Source organism: Trichomycterus rosablanca, chromosome 2 (assembly GCF_030014385.1).
Source record: "Trichomycterus rosablanca isolate fTriRos1 chromosome 2, fTriRos1.hap1, whole genome shotgun sequence".
Classification (NCBI taxonomy): domain Eukaryota; kingdom Metazoa; phylum Chordata; class Actinopteri; order Siluriformes; family Trichomycteridae; genus Trichomycterus; species Trichomycterus rosablanca.
Genome location: NC_085989.1, coordinates 44,150,097 through 44,174,189, shown reverse-complemented (window position 1 = coordinate 44,174,189; position 24,093 = coordinate 44,150,097). Strand labels below are relative to the sequence as shown.

The 24,093-nt window shown below is 38.9% G+C and overlaps 1 protein-coding gene across 1 annotated transcript; it reads right to left on the bottom strand.

Moving 5' to 3' along the window:
- Positions 1 to 1,044: 1,044 nt before the first annotated feature.
- Positions 1,045 to 23,720, bottom strand: LOC134301742 (sp110 nuclear body protein-like). The gene is made up of 13 exons (XM_062986589.1): positions 23,679 to 23,720; positions 23,404 to 23,578; positions 22,202 to 22,324; positions 21,522 to 21,632; positions 18,857 to 19,066; positions 16,659 to 16,805; positions 12,328 to 12,525; positions 11,795 to 11,917; positions 10,766 to 10,899; positions 2,585 to 2,632; positions 2,123 to 2,152; positions 1,185 to 1,232; positions 1,045 to 1,077 (listed from the first exon to the last, which is right to left on the bottom strand). Exons 1-13 carry the CDS (start codon positions 23,718 to 23,720, stop codon positions 1,045 to 1,047), a joined length of 1,422 nt encoding a protein of 473 aa, XP_062842659.1.
- Between the last annotated feature and the right edge of the window lie 373 nt (positions 23,721 to 24,093).

Below are 24,093 nucleotides of genomic sequence, written 5' to 3'. Positions count from 1 at the left end.
GTAACTGCTAGTGTATGTCCAGTCATCACGCCCACATTTAGTTTTGTCCCATTCTTCCTGCAAATACATCTTCAGATGTGCAACAGTACGGGGTCGTTGTTGTTGCATTTTTTTTATTCAAAATACTCCACACATTCTCTGTTGGGGACAGGTCAGGACTACAGGCAGGCCAGTCTAGTACCCGTACCCTCTTCTTCCACAGCCTTGCCTTTGTAATGTGTGCAGCATGTGGTGGTGTGTGTGTGCCTTGTGATGGACTGGCGACCTGTCCAGGGTGGTTCCTGCATTTCACCCAGGGAATTATACCAACCGCGACCCTGAATCGGATAAACTGATGGTAAAACAATGAATTAATTAATGAAAATGTAATGTACGCACATTGTTTCTAAATATTAGCTACAAATACGAAAACATAAATGTTTTTTTATTCATTTCAATGTTAACAAGCTAAGTTATGAAGAAGTATAAAGATTTTGAGAAAGATCACTGCTAATGTCAGATGGTGTTTTAATTTTAATTCAAATATGTATACTGACCTTTAGTCATTTTCATTGGTAATTTGTATTAGAAAAAAAATGGCTTTTAATCTTGAAAGATTTTCAATGATACTTCCACTCTATATGTTAAAACTGATTAACATTGTAAGTACAAAAAAATTACATTTACATCAGATGCTTTTATCTAAAGCAACTCACAATACAATGCAAGCAGTTGAGGGTTAAGGGCCTTACTCAGGCCCAACAGTGGTAACTTGCTGATTTGTGGAGCTTAAACCAGAAACCTTCTGCTAATTAGTCCAGTACCTTAACCACTGAGCTACCGTTCCCGAAAACTGATACCATATTAGTAACTAATTGCTAATATGGATAATGATAATGAAGAAGTCTAAACGTTCATATTTGTCAAAACTTATTAATAAATGAATAAATAAATGATTTTTAAACATTTTATTTCCATATATACAACACATCCAACCTATTTTAACCAGGTCACTAGTATTAAGTAAAATATTATATCCCTTTTCATTTTGTTTGTGCTGATCCTTCACAACTGAATGCTGACAGTCACATTCTGAGTCTGCAATGAAAGAAACAATTTTGTTTACTGAGCAAAATCAACTAAAAACAAGAAACAAAAAAAACATAAAGATTTCAAGTAGTTAAATCTAAACATGCATACATCACCTTCTGAAGGCTGCTACAGATTGTATGTGGACGCTGCAGTTGGTCATCCTTATGAAAGGAAAAAATGAAAGGGGAGACCATTTTTAATACATTCACAACTTGAAAATGCAGTAAGTACATTCCTATTTTCTTTTTTATTAACCCACTACCACCATGCCCATGAACTAATGTATTGAATACACATTCCACAGTTACCACGGTCTGTTTTACAATAATAATAATAATAATAATAATAATAATAATAGTAAGAAGAAATAGAAAAACACTCAAACTATTGGCATATGTCTACTAGTGAAAATGATTTTATACATTGCATTTAATCCATTGTTTTGCATTCCAAATCATATAATCAGCATCCGCATATAATCAGCAAAAAGAAAAAGGAATGTCCTAAAGGAGTTTTGATGAATTGACATGGTCAAATTACATTTGAGAAAAATGCAAAATAGAAGCACGACAAGCATTTGTTTGACACAAAATTAGCACTTTTTATTACAGATTTTTTGATATATTAAAACAGTTGAGTATGTAATAGGTGTAAGAATATAGTTAAAGCAACTAGCATTATATGCAAGTGCAGTAGACCCTTGACTTACGGATTTAATTGTTTCTGAAGAGCTGTTCTTAGGTCAAAATGTTCGTTAGTTAAACCTATTTTTTCCATAAGAAATAATGTAAATAGAATTTATCCGTGCCAGACCTCCCAAACCACCCCCTTACCTAACCTTTCTAATGTCTTAAATGGTCTTTTTTGTTATAAATACAAGTATATTTTGCCTTACATCTTAAATTATAAGATGTTATATTGATTTTCAGAAGTAAAACTGACTTCACTTTTGGCTTTTGCAAGGATGAAAACAGAATATTGTCTTACTAAACAAAAGCATTATAAAGAAAACACTGTGAATTAGGATAAACAGTAAAAAGGTGAACAATACCCTCTGAACTGTATTATTCTTTGTGCGACTCTGCAGATGGTCGAACATATAAAAAAAGGAGAAAAAGCTTTTATTACTTACATAAAACATACATTTTAGTTTGCAATATGTATGTGCATGTATGCGGCAAACAAAGATCTGGCAAAGAAAGTCAGTATGGGTTGTCCTGCGATAAGTGAGATTTTTGTTTGTATTTCTACATAACCAGTATTGTTAAATCACCTTCATTAAAACCTCAATTTATACACATTTAGGCAGTTTTTATCATTTCTGTTGCTAAAACATATTAATACAAAACACTACATGATTAAAAGTTGTTTGTAAGAAGTCTACCATAATTATATATTTTTTTTCACAACGGAAAGTTTACAGTCACTTTCTGTTGCTGCAAAGACAAAACAAACAAATATTATTCTAATAAACAAAATGACAAATAAAAAGGACAAAAAGTAAAATAGATACCTTTTGGACTGTACGTTGCATCATGGGTGCACACTGCAGATGGCCACTCTACAAAAAGAAATGTACTGTTCTATAATACTCACAATTAACAAAAGTAAACATCTGAAAACAAAGTTTTTTTTTAATATGGTGACGCATAAAAAAACAGTTTTAGCAGAAGCTTTAATCAGTGTACAACTATTTTATAAAATTTTTATAAAAAATTATTTTAGCAGTTTAAAATAAATAAAGAAATAAATACATAAAATAAATCTTGAGTAAGGCAAAGAGTAAGTCAACAAAAACCTCATTTTAATTTTATGGATTTCTTGTTTAGCCGCTGAATGTGCGTGAATCAGGTCATCTGCATATATCTAAAGGTATCATCGATGTGGATACTTATACTGGTGGAGCGGAAAGCTGCTAAAAGGACTATTCCATGAATTATTCTTTAACATTTTCTCTTCATCTGTCTATGTTGTCCTGAGGCCTTCATGCATTCAATGGACCCCTTCATGCTTAGGGTCTGTTTAATCTCAGAGTTTTACAACCCTGCACCTATGCCATTCCCCATGTTTGACCTCAAAAGCCATGAGTGTCACAGCTCAGAAGAACTCTGTTCTTTCATCTCAAGTGATAACTTCTTTTACAATCTCTTTAGGGGAAAGAGGCACCAGAGACTAGTACCAGAAGATTAAAGACAATTTACCCTCCATTCTGTATGTAATTCAGCCCTCCTTTACTACAGAATAAAGTCTGGACTTTCAATAAACAGAGTGAGAGTGTTTTGGAGAGAATGGAGTTTTCCCAGGAACTCCTTGTCTATTTCAGCAGGACAAGGCCAGGCCTAATTCTGCACAACTTACAACAACATGGCTTTGTAGACCTAGAGTGTGAGTGCTCTACTGGCCTGCCTGCAGTCCACATCTCTCTCTTATTAAAAATGAATTACATCATAAAGACAGGGACGCCCACAGATTACTGAGCAGCTCATGGCTTGTATTACGCAGGAATGGATAAATTCAAAAATATTAAAAAGTGTAATTAAAAGAATCAGATGATTTGACCCTGTGGTAAACACGCCTCTGTTCCAGCTTTTTGTTGGGAGCAAAATTTCCAAATTGGAGCTAAAACGACTACACTCAACAATTAGGCAGGACGCCCACATACTGTTGGGCATATAATCAGTCTTCTTTTTTATTTTTATTAATCACTTTCTCCTGGTCAGGTATTTCACTGAAAAACACTGGGGGCAAGGCAGGAATACAGTGGACAGGGCAACATCCAAGCCTTGGCCATATAGTGCATATTTTATTCAAAATTTTATATATGGCATCCATAACAACATCAAACATTTACCTCTATAAGCTCTTTCAGTGTTATATTATTGTGGCAAATGCTGGTTTTCCAGTTCTTGCTGTTTCCTCTTCCTGCAAGCCTCTCAAAATTATTTGGGGTGTACCAACGGCCATTTGACGTACACTTAATACACCTGCAGTGTATTCCAGCAGTGTATTCATTGTCCAACCCCTGTATATATATATATATATATATATATATATACAGGGGTTGGACAATGAATACACTGCTGGAATACATATATATATATATATACAGTGTATCACAAAAGTGAGTACACCCCTCACATTTCTGCAAATATTTCATTATATCTTTTCATGGGACAACACTATAGACATGAAACTTGGATATAATTTAGAGTAGTCAGTGTACAGCTTGTATAGCAGTGTAGATTTACTGTCTTCTGAAAATAACTCAACACACAGCCATTAATGTCTAAATAGCTGGCAACATAAGTGAGTACACCCCACAGTGAACATGTCCAAATTGTGCCCAAATGTGTCGTTGCCCCTCCCTGGTGTCATGTGTCAAGGTCCCAGGTGTAAATGGGGAGCAGGGCTGTTAAATTTGGTGTTTTGGGTACAATTCTCTCATACTGGCCACTGGATATTCAACATGGCACCTCATGGCAAAGAACTCTCTGAGGATGTGAGAAATAGAATTGTTGCTCTCCACAAAGATGGCCTGGGCTATAAGAAGATTGCTAACACCCTGAAACTGAGCTACAGCATGGTTTTCCAGGACAGGTTCCACTCGGAACAGGCTTCGCCAGGGTCGACCAAAGAAGTTGAGTCCACGTGTTCGGCGTCATATCCAGAGGTTGGCTTTAAAAAATAGACACACGAGTGCTGCCAGCATTGCTGCAGAGGTTGAAGACGTGGGAGGTCAGCCTGTCAGTGCTCAGACCATACGCCGCACACTGCATCAACTCGGTCTGCATGGTCGTCATCCCAGAAGGAAGCTGACGCACAAGAAAGCCCGCAAACAGTTTGCTGAAGACAAGCAGTCCAAGAACATGGATTACTGGAATGCCCTGTGGTCTGACGAGACCAAGATAAACTTGTTTGGCTCAGATGGTGTCCAGCATGTGTGGCGGCGCCCTGGTGAGAAGTACCAAGACAACTGTATCTTGCCTACAGTCAAGCATGGTGGTGGTAGCATCATGGTCTTGGGCTGCATGAGTGTTGCTGGCACTGGGGAGCTGCAGTTCATTGAGGGAAACATGAATTCCAACATGTACTGTGACATTCTGAAACAGAGCATGATCCCCTCCCTTCGAAAACTGGGCCTCATGGCAGTTTTCCAACAGGATAACGACCCCAAACACAACCTCCAAGATGACAACTGCCTTGCTGAGGAAGCTGAAGGTAAAGGTGATGGACTAAACCCAATTGAGCACCTGTGGCGCATCCTCAAGTGGAAGGTGGAGGAGTTCAAGGTGTCTAACATCCACCAGCTCCGTGATGTCATCATGGAGGAGTGGAAGAGGATTCCAGTAGCAACCTGTGCAGCTCTGGTGAATTCCATGCCCAGGAGGGTTAAGGCAGTGCTGGATAATAATGGTGGTCACACAAAATATTGACACTATGTGGGGTGTACTCACTTATGTTGCCAGCTATTTAGACATTAATGGCTGTGTGTTGAGTTATTTTCAGAAGACAGTAAATCTACACTGCTATACAAGCTGTACACTGACTACTCTAAGTTATATCCAAGTTTCATGTCTATAGTGTTGTCCCATGAAAAGATATAATGAAATATTTGCAGAAATGTGAGGGGTGTACTCACTTTTGTGATACACTGTATATATATATATATATATATATATATATATATATATATATATATATATATTTATATATATATGTATATACAGTGAGCGAACATTCGGACAGCGGACAGTGTTTTTTTTTTCCGGTGTTTTCTTTATATTTTGTAAAATTCAATATTAAATGGCCCCAAAAGAAGGTGCAGAAAAAGCATAGTGGTGAGAAAATGAACAAATCTATTACTATTTGTTGTGTTGTATAATTAGTAGCTGTCACTGTGTATCAGACAGAGAGTGAGAGAGAAAAAGGAAATCAAAAAGTCTTTCGCGCAATTACACCTACAAAATACAACATTATTGAATAAAAGAAGGAAATAATAGAGAAATATGAGAGTTATTGTTGTTTCTGGTAGATACATTTTATTAAAAAAAGAAGGAAATGTATTATGGTGTATGGTACTGCTACAGTACAGTACTATTGTGTATTATTGTTTATTATTGTTTATTACAGTATTATCTATTCTATTATTTAAGATTAAGGGGAAATATACTTGTATTTATAACAAAAAAAGATCAATTAAGATATTAGAAAGGTTAGGTAAGGGGGTGGTTTGGGAGGTCTGGCACGGATGAAGTATAACGATAACAGGCTTTTCTTCCAGTTCGCGTTGTGAGTTACAAATTACTCAAACTGCTGCTGCTACATATTGCGAAATGTAGCGGTGTTTCGAATAATAAGTTTTGTTTTCAAAATGCAAAAGAAATAATCACCAGACAAAAATACAGTTATTAATTGATGCTTTAATATCATATTTGGTCAGAACACCTTTGTGTCATCAAACATCTGCATGCATGGATACACATTACAGGCAAAATGAGCAGACAACTTTATTTCAGATGAATTTGGATATACACGTCGTGGGAACATTACAAACACTGGTGTTAAATGGATTGCATTAACTGTATATATGCTTTAACATAGTTAAAGATGTGGGTCCACATGACGTTATACGTGTTGCATTTAGAAATGGTTTATATTAGTACCATGTGAGCCCCTGTTTTCAGTGGCAGGGTTATGAACAGGAAAAGATTCTCACTTTTACCAGATAATGTGAACAGACTTTTTCATTTTAAATAACTGGCTGAAAGATGGGTAGCTGTTAGGCATTGGCTGGCTTTTTAAAAATAATTTAGATAATTGAATAATTTTATCATAATTGTATAAATTTTTTTATTTGTATGTTTTTGATTGTTGTTATATGAGCTTTAAGCGCTTCACTGAGCTAGTCTGATGTGATGTCTGATGTGATGTATATATGTACAGTGTATCACAAAAGTGAGTACACCCCTCACATTTCTGCAAATATTTTATTATATCTTTTCATGGGACGACACTATAGACATGAAACTTGGATATAACTTAGAGTAGTCAGTGTACAACTTGTATAGCAGTGTAGATTTACTGTCTTCTGAAAATAACTCAACACACAGCCATTAATGTCTAAATGGCTGGCAACATAAGTGAGTACACCCCACAGTGAACATGTCCAAATTGTGCCCAAAATGTCAATATTTTGTGTGACCACCATTATTATCACTGCCTTAACCCTCCTGGTCATGGAATTCACCAGAGCTGCACAGGTTGCTACTGGAATCCTCTTCCACTCCTCCATGATAACATCACGGAGCTGGTGGATGTTAGACACCTTGAACTCCTCCACCTTCCACTTGAGGATGCGCCACAGGTGCTCAATTGGGTTTAGTCCATTACCTTTACCTTCAGCTTCCTCAGCAAGGCAGTTGTCATCTTGGAGGTTGTGTTTGGGGTCGTTATCCTGTTGGAAAACTGCCATGAGGCCCAGTTTTCGAAGGGAGGGGATCATGCTCTGTTTCAGAATGTCACAGTACATGTTGGAATTAATGTTTCCCTCAATGAACTGCAGCTCCCCAGTGCCAGCAACACTCATGCAGCCCAAGACCATGATGCTACCACCACCATGCTTGACTGTAGGCAAGATACAGTTGTCTTGGTACTTCTCACCAGGGCGCCGCCACACATAATGGACACCATCTGAGCCAAACAAGTTTATCTTGGTCTCGTCAGACCACAGGGCATTCCAGTAATCCATGTTCTTGGACTGCTTGTCTTCAGCAAACTGTTTGCTGGCTTTCTTGTGCGTCAGCTTCCTTCTGGGATGACGACCATGCAGACCGAGTTGATGCAGTGTGCGGCGTATGGTCTGAGCCCTGACAGGCTGACCTCCCACGTCTTCAACCTCTGCAGCAATGCTGGCAGCACTCATGTGTCTATTTTTTAAAGCCAACCTCTGGATATGACGCCGAACACGTGGACTCAACCTCTTTGGTCGACCCTGGCGAAGCCTGTTCCGAGTGGAACCTGTCCTGGAAAACCGCTGTATGACCTTGGCCACCATGCTGTAGCTCAGTTTCAGGGTGTTAGCAATCTTCTTATAGCCCAGGCCATCTTTGTGGAGAGCAACAATTCTATTTCTCACATCCTCAGAGAGTTCTTTGCCATGAGGTGCAATGTTGAATATCCAGTGGCCAGTATGAGAGAATTGTACCCAAAACACCAAATTTAACAGCCCTGCTCCCCATTTACACCTGGGACCTTGACACATGACACCAGGGAGGGACAACGACACATTTGGGCACAATTTGGACATGTTCACTGTGGGGTGTACTCACTTATGTTGCCAGCTATTTAGACATTAATGGCTGTATGTTGAGTTATTTTCAGAAGACAGTAAATCTACACTGCTATACAAGCTGTACACTGACTACTCTAAGTTATATCCAAGTTTCATGTCTATAGTGTTGTCCCATGAAAAGATATAATGAAATATTTGAAGAAATGTTAGGGGTGTACTCACTTTTGTGATACACTGTATATACCCACTGCCTGGCCAAAAAAATTTCACCACCTGGATTTAAGTAAGCAAATAGGTAAGAGCCTCCCATTGGATAATTACTGCATGGGTGATTATGTTTCAGCTGGCAACACGTTATTTAACCCTAACTGATGCAGTAAGTAGCTTCTCATTTGTTAAACAACCATGTCCAAAGACACATCCTGTGGTCGTGGAAAAGATGTTCATCTGTTTCAGAAGGATCAAATTATTGACATGCATCAAGCAGAGAAAAGGAGAAAGGAGATTGCTGAAACTACTAAAATCGGGTTAAAAACTGTCCAACGCATTATTAAAAAGATGGGGAAACATCTTCGAGGAAGAAATGTGGTCTAAAATCTTGAAGGATCATGATCGGTGATCACTTAAACGTTTGGTGAAATCAGATGGTAGAAAAACTACAGTAGAACTCGGAAATGTTTAATAGTGAAAGTAAGAGCATTTCCACACACACAATGCAAAGGGAACTCAAGGGATTGGGACTAAACAGCTGTGTAGCCTTAAGGAAACCAGTTGTCAGTGAGGTTAACTGACAAAAACGGCTTCAATTTGCTAGGGAGCATAAAGATTGGACTCTGGAGCAATGGAAGAAGGTCATGTGGTCTGATGAGTCCAGATTTACCCTGTTCCAGAGTGATGGGCGCATCAGGGTAAGAAGAGAGGCGGCTAAAGTGATGCACCGATCATGCCTAGTGCCTACCGTACAAGCCTGTGGGGGCAGTGCTATGATCTGGGGTTGCTGCAGTTGGTCAGGTCTAGGTTCAGCAACGTTATGTGCCCAAAGAATGAGGTCAGCTGACTACCTGAATATACTGAACCACCAGGTTATTCCATCAATGGATTCTTTCTTCCCTGATGGCACGGGCATATTCCAAGATGACAATGCCAGGATTCATCGGGTCTCGAATAGTGAAAGAGTGGTTCAGGGAGCATGAGACATCATTTTCACACATGGATTGGCCACCACAGAGTCCAGACCTGAACCCCATTGAGAATCTTTGGGATATGCTGGAGAAGACTTTGCGCAGTGGTCTAAATCTCCCATCATCAATACAAGATCTTGGGGAAAAATTAATGTAACTCTGAACAGAAATAAATGTTGTGACATTACAGAAGCTTGTGGAAACGATGCCACAGTGAATGCGTGCCGTAATCAAAGCTAAAGGCGGTCCAACGAAATATTAGAGTGTGTGATCTTTTTAATTTGGCCAAGCAGTGTATATACACTCATTTGTACTCAGAATTAAATTATACTTGAATTATGAATTGCCAATATATATGTGCCGATCTTGATGGTAGTAACAAATATTCAGTTGAGGCCAAAGTGAAGAAGGGTTCCATGTAAACAGCAGTTGAACATGGGTCAGTCAGTAGATGTGTATATATATTAAGTACAAATACACAGTATATAAATATAGAAATAATGCTTTGTGTTTAAAATATACTTGTGTTCTGTTTTATAGAATACAATTTATAGATATAAAGAATCATTTTACTGTTTAGTAATTATTAGAAAAGATTCAGTCCTGTTATTGTGACAAACAGAGGTTTGATTTTGGTAACAATTATGTTTGAACATTTAATTTTTTTTTTAATATATATTTTTTTTATATATATATATTTTAAATTAGATAGCCACTACATTATGCAATACAAATATATTTACATTACTTATTTACCTATTTCTATGAAGCACCAATAATTCTGGAAATTGCTGTTAATATAAGATGCAAAATGCTACAAACTCTGGCACCCTATCTAGGGTTTTAATAATAATAATAATAATAATACAAACGTGTACATATGAGAAAGAATGTGCACTAACAGATGACGGAGTCTGAAGGAGTAATTTAATTCTGCAGGAGAAAAAATCAAATGTTAATTATACATATAATTATATATAATTATATAACTAACATTTTATTAACAAAAGCATTGGAATCAAAATAATAAAAAGGGATAAAATAGGTTACAGCACCTTTTGAACTTTTCGTCTCTTTGTGGGTGGAGCTTGCAAATGACCATCCTTCAAAAAGTAGAATATGTAAGAACTGTCACGTTGATATTTTGATATTTGAGATTTAGAGATAAATAGGTATATTAAACAGATCATGTATTGCAGTGACAGTAATACTACAGTAATACCTCTATAAGTTTCTGCAGTGTGGTGTTTTGACAGCGGATACTGGATTTCCAGTTCTTGCAGTTCCCCTTTCCTGCAAACTTCTCAAAACCAAATGGTGTATACCAGCTTCCCTCAGACAGAATACACTCCTCCCCTACAGGAACAAATTTAACGTCCAATTTTGTTATGAAGCCACAGAGAGAGATTTGCATGTTGTCGCCTTGTTTTCATTGTTTTGTCATTCTTGCTTTGTGGTGGCTGATGAATATTGGTTTGTATTGCAGTTATCTGGTTAATGTTAATGTTTAAACTGATCAGCCATAACATTAAAACCACCTCCTTGTTTCTACACACACTGTCAATTTTATCAGCTCCACTTACCATATGGAAGCACTTTGTAGTTCTATAATTACTGACTGTAGTCCATCTGTTTCTCTGCATGCTTTGTTAGCCCCCTTTAACACTATTCTTCAATGGTCCAGACCCCCACAGGACCCCCACAGAGTAGGTATTATTTAGGTGGTGGATCATTCTCAGAGTCAGCACTGCAGTGACACTGACATGGTGGTGGTGTGTTAGTGTGTGTTGTGCTGGGATGAGTGGATCAGACACAGCAGCACTGATGGAGTTTTTAAACACCTCACTGTCACTGCTGGACTGACCACCAATCAAAAATTTATCCAACCAACAGCGCGCCGTGGGCAGCGTCCTGTGACCACTGATGAGGGTCTCCAAGATGACCAACTCAAACAGCAGCAATAGATGAGCAATCGTCTCTGACTTTACATCTACAAGTTGAAACAAATAGGTAGGCGTGTCTAATAGAGTGGACAGTGAGTGGACATGGTATTTAAAAACTCCAGCAGCACTGCTGTGTCTGATCCACTCATACCAGCACAATGTACACTAACACACCACCACCATGTCAGTGTCACTGCAGTGCTGAGAAAAAAAGCAGGTTAAAAAGGTATGTAGTGAAATATATGGACTTCAGTTTTTTAGAGAGTAAAGGTTAGTTCATTGTTCAGTGTTATGATACACAACTGTACCTTTGGCCAACTTTTCCTGATGCAGCATGCCTGCTTTATCTCCACAGGTAACATGTAGCTGAGTTTTATACAAACTCCATGACCAATCCATGTCATGGTTTTCCTCCTTCTTTGATGAAGAGACTGAAAGGAAAAACATTGCTGATATTGACATGTGAAAAAACTACATTAAATATTCATATTGTAATAAAATTGCTTAATTAGAAAAGTAATAGGGGCCACACCTACCCATTTTTGAACCTCCAGTCACAGTCTGTATAATTTGTTGTAACAATGTACACATGGGTTCTCTTTACTTTTTCTCTAACCTCCTAAAACATGCCTGTTGGACTGGCTACTCAAAAATGTCCCCGGGTGTATGATATAAGACAAAAAGTAACATTTACAAAAACACTAGGATACATGGACGTTTGGTTAAAATAATGTATATAACCAAGCACCAGTAGTGCATAACTTTCATGTCTGGATGTACCACAGGCATCTAATACATGACGTGAATTAGTAAAATATTACATTTCTTTTGGGGGACTTACATTGCATTTGGTTCATTGATGGTTTCATCTGCTTATTGGTGACAAGAGATGAAGGGCCTGGTTTTTCCTCTTCTGTCTCTTTATCACTATTTTTTCTCTTTATTCCTGTCTTCTTTTCCTTAGTCATCTCTTCATGATTCAGGTCTGCAGTAATCCCATTAACACTTATTTTTTCGGCACCAGGAATCTTAGTGAACGCTAAAATGATGATTGTATAGTGTTATTTGATGCAATACAATTACAACAATTATTATACTGTCAGAGCTTGTACATAAAGTTGAGGTCAGTTAAGTTAGCATACACTTGAAAAGAACATGACATGTTGAGGATTTAATGATTGTCCCAAATGTTCTTTTTCTGCTGACTTGGTGATTGAAACTTAGTACATTATTGTAAGTGTATTGTGAGTTTTCCCAAAAATGAAAACTGTGATTTTCCTATGCCTAAATAAATAGGGCTAGTTTGGCTGCACACATTAAATCAAGCCCCAAACATTACAGTGGAAAGTCTAAAAAGCTCTGTACACATTTTAAAAAGAGTGGCATATACAGTGTATCACAAAAGTGAGTACACCCCTCACATTTCTGCAGATATTTAAGTATATCTTTTCATGGGACAACACTGACAAAATGACACTTTGACACAATGAAAAGTAGTCTGTGTGCAGCTTATACAACAGTGTAAATTTATTCTTCCCTCAAAATAACTCGATATACAGCCATTAATGTCTAAACCACCGGCAACAAAAGTGAGTACACCCCTAAGAGACTACACCCCTAAATGTCCAAATTGAGCACTGCTTGTCATTTTCCCTCCAAAATGTCATGTGATTTGTTAGTGTTACTAGGTCTCAGGTGTGCATAGGGAGCAGGTGTGTTCAATTTAGTAGTACAGCTCTCACACTCTCTCATACTGGTCACTGAAAGTTCCAACATGGCACCTCATGGCAAAGAACTCTCTGAGGATCTTAAAAGACGAATTGTTGCGCTACATGAAGATGGCCAAGGCTACAAGAAGATTGCCAACACCCTGAAACTGAGCTGCAGCACAGTTGCCAAGATCATCCAGCGTTTTAAAAGAGCAGGGTCCACTCAGAACAGACCTTGCGTTGGTCGTCCAAAGAAGCTGAGTGCACGTGCTCAGCGTCACATCCAACTGCTGTCTTTGAAAGATAGGCGCAGGAGTGCTGTCAGCATTGCTGCAGAGATTGAAAAGGTGGGGGGTCAGCCCGTCAGTGCTCAGACCATACGCCGCACACTACATCAAATTGGTCTGCATGGCTGTCACCCCAGTAGGAAGACTCTTCTGAAGTCTCTACACAAGAAAGCCCGCAAACAGTTTGCTGAAGACATGTCAACAAAGGACATGGATTACTGGAACCATGTCCTATGGTCTGATGAGACCAAGATTAATTTGTTTGGTTCAGATGGTCTCAAGCATGTGTGGCGGCAATCAGGTGAGGAGTACAAAGATAAGTGTGTCATGCCTACAGTCAAGCATGGTGGTGGGAATGCCATGGTCTGGGGCTGCATGAGTGCAGCAGGTGTTGGGGAGTTACATTTCATTGAGGGACACATGAACTCCAATATGTACTGTGAAATACTGAAGCAGAGCATGATCCCCTCCCTCCGGAAACTGGGTCACAGGGCAGTGTTCCAGCATGATAATGACCCCAAACACACCTCTAAGATGACCACTGCTTTATTGAAGAGGCTGAGGGTAAAGGTGATGGACTGGCCAAGCATGTCTCCAGACCTAAACCCAATAGAACATCTTTGGGGCATCCTCAAGCGGAAGGTGGAGGAGCACAAAGTCTCGAATATCCGCCAGCTCCGTGATGTCGTCATGGAGGAGTGGAAAAGCATTCCAGTGGCAACCTGTGAAGCTCTGGTAAACTCCATGCCCAGGAGAGTTAAGGCAGTTCTGGGAAATAATGGTGGCCACACAAAATATTGACACTTCAGGAACTTTCACTAAGGGGTGTACTCACTTTTGTTGCCGGTGGTTTAGACATTAATGGCTGTATATTGAGTTATTTTGAGGGAAGAATAAATTTACACTGTTATATAAGCTGCACACAGACTACTTTTCATTGTGTCAAAGTGTCATTTTGTCAGTGTTGTCCCATGAAAAGATATACTTAAATATCTGCAGAAATGTGAGGGGTGTACTCACTTTTGTGATACACTGTATGTTTACATGTCAGGTATGTCAGTTAAAGCTTTTTCTTCATCTGTATGAATAACGGTTGAAAATTAGCCTGGAGGGTCAGATGTAATCTAATCTCTACTGAAATAGGCCTGGTGTGAAATTCAAGTTGCTGGAACATGTGACACATATCAAGGTATTTAGCCACAAAGACCTAAAATGCTTACATTTAAGCATGGTGTTGGTAATATTATACTTTGAGTTTGAGACTTGCATTGGACACAATGATTAAAGTGCAAGTCGATGCTTCAGCAGTACAAGCACACATTAAGGGTGTGTTCGAAAACCTAGGGAGCTGCCTTGCTGTCTTACTGTCTACATAGGAAGCTGCCTCAGTAGAGAGGATTCTAATAAGTCAATGACTTATAAGGCAGGTTATTCGAATGCACTACTTAGACAGCGATTCCATCGGGTTTTGCTTTTAGCATTTAGCATTTTGTCATTCAAACCCATGGGATGGGGTGGCACAACACGCTAGCATGTCAACTAACTCTCTTGTCCCTATCTCCCTCCGTGTAGCGCAAACGGTTAGATTCGCTGACAAGCCCGATATTGCAAATAAAAACACATGTACAAGTTTATAAAAATTAAAATCAGTCATCGTTTATTTACGTTTGAAAAACAACGTTCGTTTCTCCGCCCGTCAGCCATGGTTTTTTTTTCAGTGAGAGAAGAGCTGCCGCACTGAATGCTGTGATTGCCTTGATCACTAAGGCACTAAGGAGCGGATGCTCACTCGGTCTTAAGTCAAAATAACATTGAAATGTTAAAATGCCTCAGTAGTGAGGATATTAAGGCATTTAGGATTTTGAACAGCCTCCTTCTCGGGAGTGCACATAGGATGACGTAAAATGCTGCCTATGTAGAGGGAGAGCTAGCTTTTCGAACACACCCTAAGACTGGTTTAGGAATGGCTGAATAGCCTTTTCACAAATTCTGACCATAACCCTATTAGGTATATGTAAGGTGTACTGATGAAGTCCAGTCTACACAAAAAAAAAGCTGGCTGAACTGTACAAACTGTACAAATTTCACCAAGTAGATATAGAGACATAATTTACAATATAGCATCAGATAAACCATGAGCATTAATATTGAGTGCCTCCCTCTCGCTTTAACAGCTTTTACTCTTTTGGTCTGAAGAGAGAAGATTGTGAAGTGTGTCAGAATTTGTGTCAGTTCAGTCAAAATAATATTTGTGATGAAAATGCCTGGAACCCAATCAACATTTTAAATATTCTGAAAGATTTTCAGAAAACCACAGGGTTGAGGTCAAGTCTCTTTGCAGGGCACTGAAGTTCCTCCCCACTAAACTTATTACATCATGTCTTGGTGCTACTTTTCACAAAGCAAGATCCATAGTCACACTGGCACAGGAAAGACCTTCCTCAGACTGTAGATACCAGTCTGGAAACATCTAATTTATTTTATATAAGTGATTTTAACATGTATTAACAAAGGGTGTGGCTAAAAAACTAAAACTCAATTATTAGTAGGGGTGTCCAGTAGATATTTAGGGTTCCATCTATTAGTCAGGAAGTACCTGTAGATGCTCCATAAAACTATCATCTAAATATGAGGGTTTTTTAAAAAGTTTCCACACTTTTCAACATAAATAGTTTCAACTCTATTCATTAAGAATTTCAAAATAAAATAAAAAATCACTTTTCTACAGTCGCCTTCCGATGCATTTTTCCAGTGTTGTACCAACTTTTTAATGCCATCAGCAAAAAATGTTTTTGGTTGAGCTTGTAGTCACTGATGCACCACTGCTTTCACATCATCATAACATGAAAATCTTTTTCCCCTTAAAGCTTCTTTGTGCGGTTAAAAAAGGTGAAAATTAGATGGAGATACATCCAGACTATAAGCGTCTCTAAGTCACGACCAATTACTTCCCCTCCCACCCTCACTGTTTCCAACCAAAATATAAAAGTGCGTAAAATGAAACTTGTTGAAGATCCCTCATACTTGAACACGTCATAGGCGATTAAAATAACATATATAAACAAGCACCAGTAGTGCATTTCATGTCTGGATATATTTAGGGCATCTCTAATACATGATATATGAATGAGTCAAATTCTAAAGGTTCTATTGTTTGTGTTTAATGTCAGACTCACACAGGGTTTGACTAATTGCTGGGGTCATCTTAATGTTGACGGTAATTGAAGGGCCTGGCTTTTCCTTTTCTGTGTCTTCACCAGCTTTCTTTCTCTTTATTCCTGTCTTCTTTTCCTTGGTCGTCTTTCCTGGTTTCAGTCCTGCAGCTTTTCATAAACACATAATTTTATAAGGTTGAGGTACTTATTATTAATACTTATATTACATACTTGCTAGATCAAAATATACATACAGAAACTTTTATTAATTTAATAATATTAGAATTTCTATAGTATGAAAAATAAACAAACATATCATGGATCCCTGACTTTTTGCATGTTCTTGTGTAAATACAGTATAACTGTAATTTTACCCATTAATATTCAATTAATTACCCAGAATGACAGGGTGGCTAAGTGGGTAGCACTGTCTCCTCACAGCAAAAAATCCTGGGTTTGATCCCCAGGTGGAGCGTGTCACGAGGGAGAGAAAGGACTCAAACGCGGAGGTTTAAATAAATAAAAGTTTATTTATTAACAGAAAAACACAGAACATCACACACAAGACAGAACTCAAAAACAAACATAAGGAACCCCGATGGACTTTAGCTGGGGCATGCAGGCAGCAACAAAAAGAAAAGAAGAAAACTAAAAGACGCTGGGCGCGAACCCCGGCCGCTCGGGTGAGAGCCGGGCGCGTAACCAGCGCGCTGCTGCCGCGGGGGAAAGCAGATGACTTCATGCGCTTAAGGCGCTACAATTACTTTTGGCTACAAAGCCTCGAAATCGCCTCAGGCGCAGTTCGAGGTAACAGACGGCTCCGTTATCAGCCGCAGCTAGAGCCAATCTGTTAAAGCACACGAAAAGGGTGCAGATTCGAACCGGGTGAGCTGGCAGAACGGCCACGCGCTTGGCGGTGTCGCCACCCAGCGGTTGCAGAATCCCAGACTACATGTTTTGAGCTACCAAGCCCCGAAATCGCCTCAGGCGCAGTTCGGGGTAACAGACGGCTCCTTCATCAGCCGCAGCTAGAGCCAATCTGTTAAAGCACACAAAAGGGTGCGGATTTGAACCGGGGAGGCTGGCAGGACAGCCGCGCACTTAGCGGTGTCGCCACCCAGCGGTTGCTGAATCCCAGAATAATTATTTTTAAGCTACCGAAAACCCCGAAATCGCCACTGGCGAAGTTCGGGGGAAACAGAGGGCTCCGTCATCAGCCGCAGCTAGAGCCACCCTGTTATGAGAACTGAGTAAAGAAAACCGGTTAACAAAACAGTTACCCAAGCTCCTAGTGCGGATTCGAACCGGGGGTGCTGGCAGACCAACCGAGTGTCTTACCGAGACGCCACCCACCGGCTGCCGAATACCACAGCTAGAGTAGCTAGGTAAACATTAGCGGGGAGAGGACCAGCGCCGTATCACGGGGCTGGCTTCACCCGCTAATGCTAAATGCTAACGGGTAAAATAAAAACAGTACGAGGACTGCACGACATCGCACCACGCTACTTCTAAGAAGGTAAAAGAAAAGCTAATTACCTCAACCTTGCAGTCTACACACCCTGATGGCCTAATGCCACCGGGGGTACCTCTAAAACTACAAAAGAAGCGTGGGGGAGCCGTCAGCAGTCCCCACGGACACCGCAGTGCCCAAAACAAAAGGAGCAAACAAGACAAAAGGTGCGACACCTGCAGCCAGGCGGCGTGCCCTTAAATAAGGGAGCCGCAGCTGCAGGTCGTTCACCCTAACGAGCTGGCCTCTTATTAAAGGCCTAGCTCTGTACTGCTCTGTAAGGCCTGTGACGTCAGGGAAGAGTGGTAAGTCCCACAAACGCCACAGAACCATTACAGAGCGGTATCCTTTCTGTGTAAAGTTTGCATGTTCTCCCCATGTCTGTGTGGGTTTCCTCCGGGTGCTCCGGTTTCCTCCCACCTCCCAACTGAGGTGAATTGGAGACACTAAATTGTTCATGACTGTGTTTGATATAACCTTGTGAACTGATGAACCTTGTGTAACCAGTAACTACCGTTCCTGCATGAATGTAACCAAAATGTGTAAAACATGATGTTAAAATCCTAATAAACAAACAAACACAGAATGACCAGGTAAAAACATTGCTTGCAATGGCACCAAACAAAAAGGCTAAATACTTTTAAAGGCACTTTATAAAAAAATGGATTTTACATACATGTACAATCCAAACAGCAGACTAGAGACTTACCAGTGGTAACGTTTTTGGCTGGTTTCTTTTGATTAGAGATGAAGGAAGATGAAGGACCTGGTTCCTCCTTTTCCATTTTTCTAAGTAATTCCTTATTTAAATCAGCTATTGTCTTTTCATTTGCTGTCTTTTTCTGTTTCTTGCTTGAGGGCTCTTTACTCTTGGTAGGTTTTTTTGCACTGGGATTTTTCTTGTTGGACGTTGGAAGGGCTGAAATTAATATTACAGTAAATATTGATTTAAAGTACAAAATGAAAGTAATACACAGTGAAAGCTGTACATACTGTAAAGTCTATATACGAGGGATCTTCAAAAAGTTTCCACACTTTTATAAATGCTACATTTTAAGTTTTCTGATTGGCTGTATATGGACAAAAAATGCCCACAATTAATCTATTTTCAGTGGATTCAGAAGCTATTCTAATTTGTTGACTTTTTGCAAATTTTTTTGTTGTTGATTTGATTTTAAAATAATATAATATTGCCATTTTTAACACCAATCTCACACATACAGTGTATCACAAAAGTAAGTACACCCCTCACATTTCTGCAGATATTTAAGTATATCTTTTCATGGGACAACACTGACAAAATGACACTTTGACACAATGAAAAGTAGTCTGTGTGCAGCTTATATAACAGTGTAAATTTATTCTTCCCTCAAAATAACTCAATATACAGCCATTAATGTCTAAACCACCGGCAACAAAAGTGAGTACACCCCTTAGTGAAAGTTCCTGAAGTGTCAATATTTTGTGTGGCCACCATTATTTCCCAGAACTGCCTTAACTCTCTTGGGCATGGAGTTTACCAGAGCTTCACAGGTTGCCACTGGAATGCTTTTCCACTCCTCCATGACGACATCACGGAGCTGGCGGATATTCGAGACTTCTAGCTCCTCCACCTTCCGCTTGAGGATGCCCCAAAGATGTTCTATTGGGTTTAGGTCTGGAGACAAGCTTGGCCAGTCCATCACCTTTACCCTCAGCCTCTTCAATAAAGCAGTGGTCGTCTTAGAGGTGTGTTTGGGGTCATTATCATGCTGGAACACTGCCCTGCGACCCAGTTTCCGGAGGGAGGGGATCATGCTCTGCTTCAGTATTTCACAGTACATATTGGAGTTCATGTGTCCCTCAATGAAATGTAACTCCCCAACACCTGCTGCACTCATGCAGCCCCAGACCATGGCATTCCCACCACCATGCTTGACTGTAGGCATGACACACTTATCTTTGTACTCCTCACCTGATTGCCGCCACACATGCTTGAGACCATCTGAACCAAACAAATTAATCTTGGTCTCATCAGACCATAGGACATGGTTCCAGTAATCCATGTCCTTTGTTGACATGTCTTCAGCAAACTGTTTGCGGGCTTTCTTGTGTAGAGACTTCAGAAGAGGCTTCCTTCTGGGGTGACAGCCATGCAGACCAATTTGATGTAGTGTGCGGCGTATGGTCTGAGCACTGACAGGCTGACCCCCCACCTTTTCAATCTCTGCAGCAATGCTGACAGCACTCCTGCGCCTATCTTTCAAAGACAGCAGTTGGATGTGACGCTGAGCACGTGCACTCAGCTTCTTTGGACGACCAACGCGAGGTCTGTTCTGAGTGGACCCTGCTCTTTTAAAACGCTGGATGATCTTGGCCACTGTGCTGCAGTTCAGTTTCAGGGTGTTGGCAATCTTCTTGTAGCCTTGGCCATCTTCATGTAGCGCAACAATTCGTCTTTTAAGATCCTCAGAGAGTTCTTTGCCATGAGGTGCCATGTTGGAACTTTCAGTGACCAGTATGAGAGAGTGTGAGAGCTGTACTACTAAATTGAACACACCTGCTCCCTATGCACACCTGAGACCTAGTAACACTAACAAATCACATGACATTTTGGAGGGAAAATGACACGCAGTGCTCAATTTGGACATTTAGGGGTGTAGTCTCTTAGGGGTGTACTCACTTTTGTTGCCGGTGGTTTAGACATTAATGGCTGTATATTGAGTTATTTTGAGGGAAGAATAAATTTACACTGTTATATAAGCTGCACACAGACTACTTTTCATTGTGTCAAAGTGTCATTTTGTCAGTGTTGTCCCATGAAAAGATATACTTAAATATCTGCAGAAATGTGAGGGGTGTACTCACTTTTGTGATACACTGTATATGTAACGTTTTTAGATTTTTTCAAATATGATCTGAAAATCAAAAACTGAAATTCACTGTGAGGTTTGCACACTTGGATTTGGGATGTGGGCAGTTTATTCAACCTTTATGTATGATCTACTTAATGCTATGGGCCTTTTGCAGTGGACATACAAGTAAACAAATCTTGCACATTACCTAATAGATTCAGTTTTGTAGTGTTTAGCAGCATTTTTTTTTTTTATTAAAAATGGTCTTGAACTATACACTTAAAATGCATTGTGTTAGATGGATTATTTCTTAAAGGGTTTTAAAATGGCAGTGTTTAAAAAATAACTATTATATAAAAAAATGTATAATAATAATTTATAAATAGATTTTAAATTCAGATGAATTAAACAAACATCAGTAAACTGGAGACTCAAAAAACTTGGTCTTTTTAGTGGCAAAAGAGGATATGTTTGGTTTCTTTTGTTTTTGAGTGATGAAAGAGGATGAGCCTGGTTTCTTCTGTCCTGTCTTTTCAACACCTTTCTTTATTTTGTTGGTTTTCCCATCCTTTGGTGTCTTTCTGGATTTTTGGATTGGGTTATTCTTCTTCTTGATTGCTTTCTGTGCCTTACCAATCTCCTTGTAGGAGCCTAAGGGTAAAATGCATAGTAAATATTAACAATATTTGTATGTAACTATAACATGATTGTAATTATCACTACACTGTGACAGTGTGTATACTGCATGACTAGTAGATATTCTAATCTTAAGTCAGATGCCCTTTCTGGTACAACCCTCCTATTCATCCAGCTAAGGGTTCACTGATATATGCTTGGCCTAATAGCTAGCAATAGCTCTTACACCATGCCCCTTCTGATTTGTGAGCCAAGCCTGGGATTTGAACCCCAGAACTGAAGCACTATTTTGTTTCAATAAATTGTTTGAGATGAGGAAATCACCATTGCATTCTTCTACTTAAATGCCCTACTTTCATGATATAATATCACTGTAGCGTGAACTTTTTACATTTTCCACAAATTTAATCCGATAGCCAAATATCCCTAACTTTTTGTGAGTAGTATATACTTATATATACAGTATATATATGATAACTATGACAAATATATGACAAATAAACTGTATTTATAACTGTATATACTATATTTGTGCCATCTAATGTGCCATCTGAGAAAGTGTAATGTAATGACTGGAGACTTACCGAAAGTCACTGGTTTCTTTGGACTGGGGATAAAGGAAGATGAAGGACCTGGTTCATTTGCTGTCTTTTTCTGTTTCTCAATTAAAGGTTTTTTACTTTTGATCACTTTCTTTGCACTGGGACCTTTTTGGGGACGTTAAAAGACTTGCAATTAATATAATACAGTAAATATTAAATTCATGTACATCAATCAAATAATACACAGTCAAAGCTGTACATCAAATAAATTCTTTTAATTTTATACAAAATGTATTTTGCACATAGTAAAAATCTGTGTGTCAGTATTTATGGGACATTGGTAGTCCCATACTACTGACAGGATAGAAATGTTTCCTAATACTATTTAGACAATCGGTCAACATAACCTTCATAATTTGAATCGATGCTATATAATAAATAAACAAGTGGGACAAACCATGTTAACAAAATGTGCTCCTAGACACACACTAACACGATTATTTACTCACTATGAGAGTAAATAGCAGCTAATTTACATACTGGCACATTATAGATAGTGCAAAAATAACAGACACATAGAGAACATACCACATTCTCACAGACAGTAAACAAAGACAAGGATCCAGACTACATAGAAATGAAGGAAAAAAGCAATTCTCTACACAGTGTGTATTCAAATTTGCTTCAACTTTTTAAAGCATTGTTGCCTGGCAGTTACAAAACATAAATAAAAATATGGCTGATTTATGAGCCAAGCCTGGGATTTGAAACCCAGAACTCAAGCACTGCACTGCTGTTTCCAGCCTCATGGTTTTTTACCATTACACCACATAAACTCACTCAATTAATTTTACATATGAGCATGTGGAAAAGTGTGGTTACACTTTTAGTTGATTTACTCAGGGGTTTTGTGTGTAGTACCATCTAGAAACACATTTACAGGGCAAAAATACAGCCTGAACAGAATACAATTAATCAGGCACTCCACTGACTGTTCTACATACATGCGAGTCTGAAAATACATTGTCATAAAAATAATTTGCAACATTAAATTATCCTTATACAAAATATAAGGGGAAAAAAAGTACAAAAATAATAATTTAATTAAAAAGTTATGCAACACATTTATAGTCCATGTGAATTCTGAATAAGTTGTTTTCATCAAAAGTGCAGTTCAATTAAATGTACAAAATACAAAAGAATGAACACAGAAATCCAAAAAAGGTCAGATATGACCACCTTACCATCCAGAAGACTGGCTCTGAGTGACTGCATGGTAGAATATTTTAGTCGGATATGATTCTTAAAGACACATTTCCAAAACTTCTTTATGGACTGATTTTGATTCTTTTCCACCCATTCCAAAATCTGATACACACCCTTCTGAAGTTTATCCTTACAGTCTATCATAATCACTTCCTGCAAAGAAAGAGAGTTAAGAGTGTTATATAAAAAGAAATTCATTTATTAATACATTTTTCAGTAAACACAGAAAACTGTCTACTTTTCAAAAACATGCCTCTAGGCCAGAGGTGGGCAAACTCCGGCCTGCGGTCCACATACGGCCCATTAGGCTGTTTAATCCAGCCCACTGAGTATTAACAAAATTGTCCTTAAACCGCATTAATTTGACCTTTTTCCTGCAATACCCTGCGTTTTAACTGATTCCAATACATGACGCACGCCAAATACTACCGACTTTCATTCGTCATATTTGCCATCGCACTGAGCCCTACTACCCCGCGGACCGTACCCCTCTGGAGTTGCCGATCACGCCAGCGTGATTTAACCACTTGGCTGGTTTAAGACGTCAAACATAAACCATTAATGTCGAAAGTGCTGCTTTAAACTGAACTGGTTTTTTTAGATGGCGATACAACAAGTAGAAACAAAGATAAAATTTATAAAAAAAATACACATACAGTGAGGAAAAT

What these genes read in the sequence shown, in the direction of transcription:
- LOC134301742 (XM_062986589.1), bottom strand. Translation starts at nt 23,720, where the DNA reads ATGTGGACCGCAGGCCGGAGTTTGCCCACCTCTGGCCTAGAG. An exon ending in AACCAACAAAATAAAGAAAG is followed by an intron (nt 19,067 to 21,521) that starts GTGTTGAAAAGA and finishes TATTAATTTCAG; the next exon opens with CCCTTCCAACGTCCAACAAG. An exon ending in ATCAATGAACCAAATGCAAT is followed by an intron (nt 11,918 to 12,327) that starts GTAAGTCCCCCA and finishes TTTTCCTTTCAG; the next exon opens with TCTCTTCATCAAAGAAGGAG.